General features: G+C 33.6%; 1 protein-coding gene across 17 annotated transcripts in view; it reads left to right on the top strand.

Moving 5' to 3' along the window:
- LOC143234563 (papilin-like) overlaps window positions 1-13,135 on the top strand; it is a 196,160-nt gene continuing 183,025 nt past the window's right edge. For 11 of the 17 annotated variants that reach the window (XM_076472020.1, XM_076472016.1, XM_076472022.1 and 8 more), the window contains exons 1-6: window positions 1-153; window positions 4,417-4,524; window positions 7,741-7,932; window positions 9,503-9,688; window positions 10,838-11,002; window positions 12,691-12,870. In XM_076472020.1, coding sequence (XP_076328135.1) covers window positions 69-153; window positions 4,417-4,524; window positions 7,741-7,932; window positions 9,503-9,688; window positions 10,838-11,002; window positions 12,691-12,870 — 916 coding nt within the window. In that variant the 5' untranslated portion in view covers window positions 1-68. The remainder of the gene's footprint in view (window positions 154-4,416; window positions 4,525-7,740; window positions 7,933-9,502; window positions 9,689-10,837; window positions 11,003-12,690; window positions 12,871-13,135) is intronic. The other 6 variants (XM_076472010.1, XM_076472012.1, XM_076472018.1 and 3 more) reach the window with 1 other exon arrangement.

The following is a 13,135-nucleotide window of genomic DNA, read 5'->3' as shown; positions in this document are numbered from 1 at the left end:
CGTGTGTGTATATATATATACATACGTCTCAGCTAAATCTCATTCGCCATTTTGGTTCTGTCAGGAACATGAAGGAACGAACAAGAAATACGAAACTATCGCTTCTGATATTCGTCTTAATTGAATGCTGCTTAATACGGACCTGTCTATCATGTAAGTCATCTGTTTTATAAAATATATATTAATAAATAAATAAAAACTAAAGTAATAATAAAAAAGTTAGCAAGCACTCAGTAGTTGTATAGGCCAATAACCATGACAACGATTCTTATGTTGTTTCTAAATTTTTCTCATAAATAAATGGAAATTTTATCAATTTACCAGTTTATGTTAAATAGTTTCAAGTTTGGCAAGTTAAGATAGAAATATATGTTCTGTGGTATGCCCACCTAAATCACTGAATCTCTTTGGTCTTGAAAGAAAGGGTTGACTTAATAGTTGGTGTTTTGTTAAGCACATGGTTATACAAGGCACTATTTGTTCTGTGCTCTCAACGTCTAACGAAACCAAATGTTTAGTCCCCTGGCATATCCAATACAAAATATTGGAAAGCTTATATTATAATATTCTAAAGTAATTACGACTTATGCCACACATCTATTGTACTCTTTTACGTAATGACAGTTGTAGACGGAAACCTGCATTTGTTTTGGGTTATACGGGTTAGATCCGAGGGCTGAAAGTGAGCGCAAGCAGTTGAATTTGTAAATGAAAGAACCAAATATGGAAGTGGATTTTGAATGAAGAAAACTAATAGAAACTGTGTTATTTGTAGGTGCAAAATAGAAACTGTGTTATTTGTAGGTGCAAAATAGAAACTGTGTTATTTGTAGGTGCAAAATATAAACTGTGTTATTTGTAGGTGCAACATATATCGCACCTCTTCAGAATGGTTAATTATACGTTGAATTTAGAAACACACGTTGTTACATATGACAATTATACAGCTACGTTGGATTTAGAAACACACGTTGTTACATATGACACATAAAAAAGTGATATTTATCAAACCCAAACTTATGGGTCGAAACATTGTAAATTATGATCTTACACTGTTGAGTCTAAATTATCACGAGATCTTTTTGGCTAAAACATTTTTGAGTTTAGAAAGGGCATTAGGGTCAAAAGTCGGTCAGAACTTCTTGAACTTCTTTTAAAAGACGTGAAATCTGTATGTTATTATTTAGTGTTTATAGCTCACTCTTGAGCATACAATCAAATATGTGTATTTTAAATAGAAAAAAAATAGCCTGAAATTATACACGATGTAGTTTTAAGATGTTTGAGGTGTAGTTATCCATGCTGTTGAAAGGCACTCGACGTAAACTTAAACCACATGAAAAAAAGGCCTGGAAAATTAACTGAGCATCGTGTGGTTTCTTTAAGAACACCTGAACCACGAACACCTTTAACTTTTCCCAGTCGTAAATGCGAGATACGGGTGGAAAAGTTTAATATTTAACATGATTTTCTATTAAGACATTTACTGCAGAACATAGCACACAGATGCTGGTCACTTGTGTAGATATTCTTACTCGGACGATTCTTTGTGGAGAATATATCCCTCCCCCCATATTGTGAAAATGTTCCTAATCAACTGAGTTTTGTGTATAACTATTATTAAGTTAGCCAGTAATGAGGGTGGGTTACTTCCAAGATGGTTCACTGTGGAGAAGTTACTTTCTGTCTGGTCCATTTCGGAGAAATTACACTAATTATAATTCTTGATGAGAAGATAATTCCTAAATTAAAGGTTACTTTACAGCGTTGACTTGCCCTTCGCCTCTGTTTTTTATCAATTTATGGCCGATATTTACCATATAGACCCCTTGCATTATGTTTACCATGTAGACCTCTTACATTGTGTTTACCATAGAGACCCCTTACATTATATTTGTTTTGTTACTAAGCCCAAAGCTACACAAAGGGTTATCTCTGCTCTGCTCACAACGAGTATCGAAAGTGGCATAACTCCGCAGACATACCTCTGTTCCACATTTTAAACTATGTTTATCATATAAATCTCTCTCATGATGTACTTGCTATCGTCGAATGTAAACTGTGAGTAAAACATGAAATCTGAGAAACCCCATGAGAGCCAACCTTGACATACTTAGTTGTTGTTTTACTTTACGAGTGTTGTATAAAACTAACATTGACAGTTTATACAGACAGTAGTGGTTTTAAAACAGACGGAAAGTTCTCATGTACTCTAAATACCGTGTAGGAAAAATGATAAAAAAATTGATTAAACAGAAGTCGGTGTAAGAATTCTTTGGAATTTCTATACCAGCCCCCTCTCACAACCTTTTCTCTACCTAAAATACACGATAAAAATTAAATATTTTTCTATAAAGTTTAAAAATAATTACTCTTCAAAATACTTTATTGGTTTGATTTTTGTTGTTTTGAATTACGTACAGAGCTGCAGAATGGTCTACTTGTACTTTGCCCACCACGAGAATCAAAACCCTGTATCTGAGGCAGTAAGCCTGCATACATACCACTGTGCCGCCGGCTTGGTTGTTACTAAACACAAACCTACAAAAAGGCGACATCTGTGCCCTGGCAATCACGAGCATTGAAACCCGGATTTTAGCGTCTTAAGCCCACATCGTTTAGCTGCTGAGGATGGGAGGGCTATTCAATTTAAATTAGTATTAAAACATTCTATGTAATACGTCTTCTGTTAGGCTTAAGAAAACCGATTTCTAGGCTCATTAATTTCTTTTAGCATTTTGTTTTGGTCGGGATTCACAAGCTGTTTTTTTAGACTAATTAATTTGTTATAAAAACACCAAAACAAGATTAACAACCGTCTACGTAGACATATGATATTTTTTTCGAAATGTTTATTTCTTTGTTTGTGTTTTCGGATATCCGCTCAAAGATATATTTCACGGATATCTTCACAATAGCCTCTAATTTTGAATTGCTTTAACCAAACAGCAGGACTTAACCACCAACGTTATAATAAGTAATAATGCAGGTAGTTGGTAACCAAAATAAATACTATGATACAATTATTATTTTTTCTTCTGATATTTGAATTTTGGTTTTAGATTCAAGTGTGAAAGATGCATTGTTTCTATTAACATAAAGTAAATTTTTCTTATTTCTTTGATTAACTCTACATTGTTTCTGCTACATGTCGTGTCTTATTTTGAATGCTAGAAGCAGAATAAATTTCTTGATTTTTTCAACAAAGCAGCAGATGTGCAGGTAATTTTTAACTCATTCATATGAAAAGTGCCAGTTTAGCCTTTAATGCCCTCTAATCGTAATCCGTGGGTCCGGGTTCGAATACCGTCGCACGAAACATGCTCGCCCTTTCAGCTATGGAGGCGTTATAATTTGACAGTCAATCCCACTATTCGTTGTGTAAAATAGTAGCCCAAGATTTGACGGTGGGTGTTTATGACTAGCTGCCTTCTCTATATTCTTACACTGCTAAATCAGAGAAGGCTAGCGCAGATAGCCCTCGTCTAGTTTTGTGCGAAATTAAAACAAACAAATAAATCTGTCTTTTTTTTATTTTCAGGCTGAGTGTTTGTCCTATATCTTGTTGATGTAGGTGAATAAGAAAACCTAAACCTTGTAAAATAGGTTTTGTTTTGCGTGAGTCCATAGGTTGGGAACATCTTTCTACTATAGATTACAAAAGTTTTAAGTTCAATCTTCCTACATTCGAGAAATGAGAAATTTCTGCGATGAAAAGGGTTAAATTTAAGTGTCTCGCCTACGTCTTAAATACGTTTAAGATTCACTCACCAGAATGTTCATACATACATAAAACGACATGAATAAGTCAACCGCAATAAATGTTCTCTGTCAATTTGATTTTTGTTGGCATTATCTGTCGCAAATCGACCATCATGCATCGTTTTCAACTCTTATGATATTTATATAAACATTCTTGAAACCAGAAATTTGTTTGTTTGCTTTAGAGCAAGGCCGAAAAGGGACTGCTGTGTCCACCGCGGGAAATGGAACCCCAACTTTAACGTTGGAAGTTCAATGTTTGGCCTTTCAGTCGTGGAAACGTTATAACGTAACGATCAATCCTATTATTAGTTAGTAAAAGAGTAGCACACGAGATGGCAGTGGGTGGTGATGATCATCTGCCCTCTCTTTAGTCTGTCACTGCTAAATTAGGGACAGTTAGCACAGATAGCCCTCGTGTAGCTGTGTGCGAAATTCAAACCATGCCTGTCTTTGTTGAGATAAAATGTTATTATGATGAAATAATTTTTGATTAATTTCAAGCTGTGTTTTGGAATGATTTGTAACTGATGTGTTCTCTTATAAACATTATGGACTAGTCTTATCTGAGCTATTCAGATCTAGGCGTTTTTCTTTCTTCCACATCTTGATCAAAGGTAACTTTATTTATTTTTCATTATGTTTTTTTACTAGCTCAAATAACTGCCCCAGGAAACCTGGTTGTCACCGAGTCAAGAGTTCAACCTCATATTCTTGAGCTCCGTTGGGACCCACCTGTTAATTACAGACATGAAATAATAGGTATGTAGCTAAGTGCTCGTAAAAAACACATTTTCGTAATGTACTGTACTGGAACTTTCAGAAATAAAGACAATTCGTTTACATAGTTAGAATCTCAAATTCTAACCCGTTTTGTGACAGAGAAATGGACCACCCCAAATCTATATACTGTGTATTCACATACACACAGAGATCTCATTCATAATATTTACTTTATGGTAAGATGTTGGTTCAGGAAGTGTACGTTTAATGTTTTTTTTTTTTTCATTCTTATAAGTACGTGAGAGATGTCTGTTACAGGAGTGGAATAAATAAACATATAATACACTTGACTGTAAACCACTGGTGTCAAGAATAAACACATGATTATTTCATAATTTAATTACAATTGCTCTTTTCTTTGTTCCTCTTTAACAGATCTACTGAGAAGAGGAAACTGGTGTCCGTGTCAAGGGACTCCATACCCCTGATGTGTTTACTCTTGACACCAGTGGTTTACAGTATTATATGTTTATTTATCCCACAGCGTTCTGGAAGCATTTGTTACCTTGATATCATTCGATTTTTACCGAATGGTTGAAACCATTCAAAAGAAAGGGATTTATTACCTCTCAGATTTAACCTCCAGTCATAAACCTCATGAACGTGTAGTAAATTATTATGGTCCCTTAATATTTGTCGAAACCTGTAATATTTGTCGAAACCTGTGACATTAGCTTTGGCCTATTTGTCGAAACCTGTGACATTAGCTTTGGCCTATTTGTCGAAACCTGTGACATTAGCTTTGTTTGGCCTTCATTTCGACATCTCTACCTTTACCAGTTCTTCTGAAAACATTTAGGTCAATACTACGATATAAATTCTCTTTCAAAATTAATAATTTTATCCCATGAATTTTCACTCAGTAACCAGTTAAACGTAATAACCACGAGGGGGAGGAAGGTGGATACTAATATCCTTAAATCCTTTAATTGAGGAAAGTTTCTTTCCTTTTAAAAATAATCACATGTCACAAATAAAGTATAAAAATCACATGTATAAGAATAAAAAAAATAAATAATAGAAACAGATATAACTATTAAAAACCAAGTGAGGATGTACTACATTCAAAACTATATCATTTATTGTTTACAGGCAGAGTACGAAACTGACCACCAGGTGAATGATAAAATTCTTTAATTGAAGGTTGCAGTTTGAGCCTCTGACGTATCTATATAATATAACGATGTCTTAGACAAGTAGATTAACAAATACTTCTTCTCACAAATTGGAATATATATTCTTAATTTTATATACATAGTAGGCCATTTAATCATCTGTATAACAGTGTACCCCTACAGTTCCATAAGTCTGATGTATGCAAGATACCTCTCCTACTCGAATACATTGAGACGTTCGTACTCTGTAGTTTTCTATAGTAAATTTCTTCTGTATGTGCAATTTGGTCGGTAATTCGAATTTTTATAACATAAAAGGAAGATAAGGAGACAGTGTTATTTTATTGAAATTAACGTGATTGTTATGTTTCCTTAAAATCAAGGACGACAACATCTGAGCCCTAGAGGTCGTTGAACTATTCGTTTAGTCTGCACTGTTATAGAGCATTGAAATTTCAACAATATGTTTTATTAGAATTATTTAAAAAAGGGTGGTAGTTAGGTGGCGTAATGTTTTGATAGGATGGTCGATGTTATCAAGAATAACTACCTTGTCCGCAACCGGAATATGGAACATTATGGGTTCTATTCTCTCACTCTTTATTGAATATGTAACTTTCTTTCTGTTGTCTTCATCATGTGTGATAGACCGATCGTCTTTAATGTTTTTCGGTGCTGTGGCTTCATATAATTTCACTTTAAAATGATACAATTCCTACTCTGCATAAAGAGACACTGCTTTTCTTCAACCTTTGCTTGCACGTCATACATGTCTTGGCGCGCACGTCATACATTTCTTGGCGCGCACATCCATAACCAAAATGTTGTATTATGACGTAATTACATTGTTTAGGATTGTTTGTTTGATTTGACGTCTTGTTAACTTGTCTAAAGGCTGTTCGAGGATCGCTGCGCTAATCGTTTTAAATTTAGCAGTGACATATTAGAATAGTGGTTCCCAACCAGGGGTGCGAGATAGCGTTCAGGCGGTGCTAGATAGCGTTCAGGGGGTGCTAGATACCGTTCAGGGGTGCTAGATAGCGTTCAGGGGGTGCTAGATACCGTTCAGGGGGTGCAAGATAGCATTCCAGGGGATGCAAGATAACATTTGTTTTGGTCACCTTCACCTTTATTCTTAAATAAATAATTGTTGTGAGTGGTACGAGGACATATTAAATTATTTTAGGGGTGCGGGGCAGACAAAAGGTTGGGAACTACTGTGTTAGAAGATTGACAGCTAATTACTAAACAACCAACTACCAATCCTAATCATTCCCCAATATAGCAGTGAAAGACTAGAAGGTAGGCAGCTAGTCACGAATATAAATAGCACACACGCGTTTATCCCGACAGGCCCTGCATGGTAAGGGGGTTAGGGTGTGCGACTCGGAATCTGAGGGTCGCAGGTTTGAATCCCAGTCACATCAAACATGCTCTCTCTTTTAACCGTGGGGGCGTTATAATGTATCTGTCAATCCCACTATTCGATGATAAAAGAGTAACTCAAGCGTTAGCAGTATGAGTGATGACCAGCTGACTTTCCTCTTGTCTTACACTACTAAATTGGGGACGGCTAGCGCAGATAAGCCTCGTGTAGTTTTGCACGAAACTGAAAAACAAACAAACGTTGTAAAAATTCTGATTTAGTTACAGATAAGTTTTTATAGCTCAATGAATTATTTTAATATTTATATATTAATACAACCAATAAAAATGTTCGGTAAGAAAATGTTTTACGTCCTGTGCACTCGAAGTTAAGGTTTTTTGTTATAGTTACTTTACAACTGTGGACACTTCAAGTGAAATAAGTATATGGACACTTTTAATTAGTGTTTTTACATGCTACCAGGGGTATTTAGTTTCTAATGTAATTAATTACTGCTTTAATAACAGAAAAGTTGCCATACGGTGTGTGTGTTAAATAAGCTATTTCTTTTAGTAGTTGTACCTTTTTAATAAATTGTTTGTTCTACATTGTACAACTAAATTAGGAACACGTTTGTTTAGTTGCAACTATATATATACACATATCTGATTTCGACACTGTTGTTAATAATTATTATATGTAAAATGGTTAAAGGATACAAAATCTACAACTTGATCAGCACCCCAGAGTCCTCTAGCGACTGGAAAGTTCACGCTATTTCTGGAAATGACACTTTCACTAGTATTTCTGCGCCGGAACTCGCTTCACCTGATACCAAGTATCTGTTCAGATTACAAGCAGTCGCAAGAAACAGAAATGGGGAAGTTTCAGAAGAATTCTCTTACAGTATGTAGACCATAAATCAAAAGTTTAATTGTTATATTATTGTTTTTATAATATTAATTAATCTATTCAATAATAATGAATACAAAAGAAACTCAAAGAGTTCAATTTTTTGTACTTTTATTGTTTACGTTCCAGTCACATCCATTGAAATAGAACTAATACCATAGAGACCCAAAACGTTCAAATTTTTAGTAGTTTTACTGTTTACGTTCCAGTCACAGTCACTTAGAAAACACAGTCTGAATTCGTTAAAACCATACTTTTCATATTTGTACTGCAGAACTCGCAAAAGGTTTCTACCTTATGATAAAAAATACTTTGTGAAATAAAACATTTGTATGACAAATGATACTAAAATACAGAATTATTTAGTTTTCTCTTCACACATCTTCAGATTGGTAGTCTGTTTCCGTAGTTATTGTTTAACGTTTTTATTATTTATTTAAATGTCTAGTTAAAGACGTGCATCTCAACAATTATTATTCTAACTTCATTACGTATGTAACATTTACTGTATACTTCCCCTAATGTATACGAAATACCACCAATCATATTCTTCAAATAACTTTCACTTTTTCCCATTCATGTGAGGCCCGGCATGGCCAGGTGGTTAAGGCACTCGACTCGTAATCCGAAGGTCACGGGTTTGAATCCCTTTGATACCAAACATGCTCGCTCTTTTAGTCGTGGGGGGCGTTATAATGTTACGGTCAATCCCACTATTAGTTGGTAAAAGAGTAGCCCAAGAGTTGGCGGCGGTGGGTGGTGATGACTAGCTGCCTTCCCTCTAGTCTTACACTGCTAAATTAGGGACGGCTAGCGCAGATAGCCCTCGAGTTGCTTTGCGTGAAATTCAAAAACAAACCCATTCATGTATAAATTTCGTTATAAACATGTATTGGTTTCATTAAATTATTTGTTGATTTGAGAAAAAAAAACTTAAATTGTGTTGGAAAAAATACATAATATTTTCACATGTTTAATTGGAATATTACAATAATGTTAATCAAAATAAAATAAAATTTAATAAACTCCCAGATACAATTACTAGAAACTGTATAAAATATTACGAAATATAAAGGCTTAGGAAGTTGAAAAATCGCAACTCCATGTGAACGCAGAAGAAATACTTAATCATTTGAAATATTTTGTAATTTCTGAAAAATATCTTCTTAACATTTAAACATTAGTTAAGATTTGTTTCGGTGTTGACTATTTCTATTTCTACTTTCTTTTTTTAAAGTTAAGGACAAAACTACACAATGAAATTTTCATCTAGTGTAAATAGTAGCTATTACCTACTTTTAGGGTTAACTTTTTTCTCGTAATTCTTTTGAGGGATGAAGATTTTGTAAGATATATTTTCGGAAGTAAATTCAATTTAAATATTTGATTTTTATGTATTATTTTACGTAACATTTAATTTAGTTATATGGTTTAATTTTACGTTAATGGTTCCCATTTTATATTTTCAAAAACCGTGTTTTACCCTTTTTATTTCGTTCGTGTTTTCATTGTTAGGTAGGCCAAGTGTTTTGTAGATTAAACTATTGTTATTTAATCGACATAGTCAGAGACATCTGTCGGATGCCAAGAGAACATGGACCTTGTCGTGAATCCATACAGCGGTATCATTACAGCTCTAGCCACCAAAGTTGTGTATCTTTCATATATGGTGGATGTGGAGGAAACGCTAACAATTTCGAAACTCGTGAGGAATGTGAGACCAGATGTGGAGAAGGGAATCCTAACATTGGTATTGTGTTATGTTTTGAAATATGAATTGTACACAGTATTTTTTGAATTAAAGTATCCTCTTCTTGTATATTTGTCTTCTATACTAACTGATTGGTAAATCATCGTTTTTTCATTCATATATTATTTTTTATTCCTTACTTTGGTCCAGTCTTTTGTACGGTTTTCGCTGTGCAAATCAACGTAAAAATTTGGTTTACTATTCCAAATATACTGTTTTGATCAACTGGTCGATCTTTGTATTTGATATGCTTGTAAAATAATCTTCTCAGTTGCTAAGTGGAAAACCCCACTCTGAGATATATGTAATTTAGCCATTATGTATATCAAAACCGGTTTTTATCGTATAAATTCTACACATCTACTGGTGAACCACTGAAGTCTGAAAATAAAAGAAAAAGATAATTTGAAATAACAAAATAGAGGTATTAAATGTTCTAACAAATTCTTTTAATGAAAGTGATGATAAAAAAGCGGAGTTTCTTATTTTATTAGGTTTTCTTCCTCTGATTTGTTGAGAACATTTAGCTTCAGTAATGTACATCTGGAATAGAAGAATTGTACAAAGTTAGCGCTGAATATGTAATGTTTGCGTCTGCGTTGAACCGCGTTATATTCGTATAAGTTTCATAATGGTTACGAGGTCGGTCAACTTGATTGGCCTATTGGCGAAAGTTTCTGATTGTCAAGGGAATTTTTGACTCAGTTTTTATTGTTAGTAAGATCTAGGCTTTTAGTTACTTTAGACTGACTCTAAGTTACAGGAATAGGAGTGTTACAGTGTTGAAACTATTATCAATAGTTTGTATTGTAATTCTTTTCTATTTGTTAACTCTTCCTTATATATTGGAATTCTTGTGAGGGACGAAATTTTATGAGACATATTCAGGTAAATAAATTCATTGCCAATGATTAATTTTTCATATCATATTTTCCTTACATTTAATTTATTTTCTTAGTTTATTTTCACGTCAATAATTTCAATTTTATTTTTATATTTTTCAAATTGTATTTGCTATTTTTGTAGCACAATTATTTTATTTTTCACTTATGTGTTTGCTCTTATTTAAGTTATGAAGAAACAAAACTTCAAAGAAGTACATTTGTAGAATGTTACCCAGGTTAAACCATTGTTAATTAAACCATTTAGACATCTGTCTGATGCCAGGAGAACGTGGACCTTGTGATGAGTACGTGCGGCGGTATTATTACATTCCCAGCCACCAAAGGTGTGCATGTTTCGTATATGGTGGATGTGGAGGAAATGCCAACAATTTCGAAACGCGTGAAAAATGTGAAGCTAGATGTGTGAGAGGTAATCCTCAGATCTATACAGAAGATCGTTTCGTTGGTAAATTATTAAAAATAGATTAATACAAAATATGTAAAATTAAAATAAGATAGGAAAAATAACTGTATAGTTTTGAAAGGACCTATTGTGTTATCTTTCTTAATTATTTCCCAAACTCTATCCATTGGGTAATGGAGATTTAATATTTTGATAACAATTTAATTATTTTCTCAATAATTTATACTATAGTATTAAATAGTTTTGTAAGGTATTCCTTAATGTATATGGCATCCTTTCGGAAATAGACTTTTATGTTAATTTCTAGTAGTGAACCACATTTGCAAGTTTAAGATGTTTGGTTGCTGTGTCATATATTATATTCCATAGAGTTTCATTTTTAATTTATATTTGATTGAAATGTTTTCTTCATAGATTTTCAAACATTGATTTTACATTGTTTTGAATTTTTATTTTATACTTGCCTGTCATATCTGAAATACTTACAATTTACACTCTTGCAAATAATTTTGTTGATTTTCCTCATTACATATTTATCATTTCTTACAATATTCTGTTGGTCTCAAATTATGTATTTTAAGCAAGGTATTTATGAATTTGAGAAGAAAATGGAAATTTGAGTAGTAAATAGAATTAAAAAAATATATTCTTAAAACGATCAATATTAATTAGAATACTATCGTAATTTTAATTAACTCTAATTAATATTTGAAAAACTTTAAGATATATATCAATAATATTGCAAGATACCATGAATTGTCTTTAAAGTTCGAAAGCTCTAACTGTGATATGCAGTTAACAAAATATATATATAACAGAAATGTAAGATGGAATCATCTGAATAAGTTCCATATGGTTAGAGAAAGTTTCTAGGCTTTAATAAACGTCTGTGATCTCTAGGGTTTCAGTTTACTTTGTTTGAAAGATTTTATTATTTCAGTTTTCATGAATAGTATATACTGTAGTTTCTACCTGTTTCTGCAGTCTTTATTTTCTTTCAAAATTCTTCTGAGGGATAAACATTTTATAATATACATATTTGAAAGTAAATTCATTTTCTGTCCCCCCGGTAGTATAGCGGGTTTTAGTCGTAGAAATCGAGTTTTCATACCAGTGGTAAACAGAGCAGAGTTGCTCTATGGAGTAGTTATGTGCACAATACTAACAAAACATACGTTTCAGAGTGTGATAGGCCTGGCATGGCCAAACGCGTAAGGCGCGCTACTCGTAATCCGAGGGGCGCGGGTTCGCGCCTGCGTCGCGCTAAACATGCTCGCCCTCCCAGCCGTGGGGGCGTTATAATGTGACGGTCAATCCCACTTTTCGTTGGTAAAAGAGTAGCCCAAGAGTTGGCGGTGGGTGGTGATGACTACCTGCCTTCCCTCTAGTCTTACACTGCTAAATTAGGGACGGCTAGCACAGATAGCCCTCGAGTAGCTTTGTGCGAAATTCCAAAACAAACAGAATTTGATTTCCCATATGTTATTTTATGAAAAAAATAATTTTAGTTTCTAGATTATATTAATACCAGTGATTTCGAGTTTCTCTTCTTTACAACTTTATTCTTTTATTTGTGTTTCACAGATTTTGTCATTCTTTCAACTTATTTATTTCTTGTCATTAATTTAACGATGAAGCATGTTGTGTAGAAAAGACTATTTCGAAATTAAACTATTCTTACTGAAATCATTTAGACATCTGTCAGTTGCCAAGAGAACACGGACCCTGTCATGAATCCATACAGCGGTATCATTACAGTCCTAGCCATCAAAGTTGTGTATCTTTTACATATGGTGGATGTGGAGGAAATGCCAACAATTTCGAAACACGTGAGGAATGTGAGACTAGATGTGGAAGAGCGAATCCTAACACTGGTATAGTGTTATGTTTTGAATTATGAATTGTACAAAAAATATTTAAATTAAAGTATCCTCTTCTTATATATTTGTCGTCTGTACTAACTGATTGGTAAATCATCGTTCTTTCATTTTTACATTATCTTTTTATTCCTTACTTTGATCCAGTGTTTGGTACACTTTCCGCTGTGCAAACCAACGCAAATTTTGGTTTACTATTCTGAGAGTGGTGTTTTGATGAACAAGTCGATCTTCGTCTGTAATATGTGAACAAAATAATCTT

The sequence above is a fragment of the Tachypleus tridentatus genome, chromosome 12 (genome assembly GCF_004210375.1).
Source record: "Tachypleus tridentatus isolate NWPU-2018 chromosome 12, ASM421037v1, whole genome shotgun sequence".
Taxonomy (NCBI): domain Eukaryota; kingdom Metazoa; phylum Arthropoda; class Merostomata; order Xiphosura; family Limulidae; genus Tachypleus; species Tachypleus tridentatus.
Note: the sequence above shows the minus strand (reverse complement) of the source record. Positions and strands in the feature narration are given on the sequence as shown.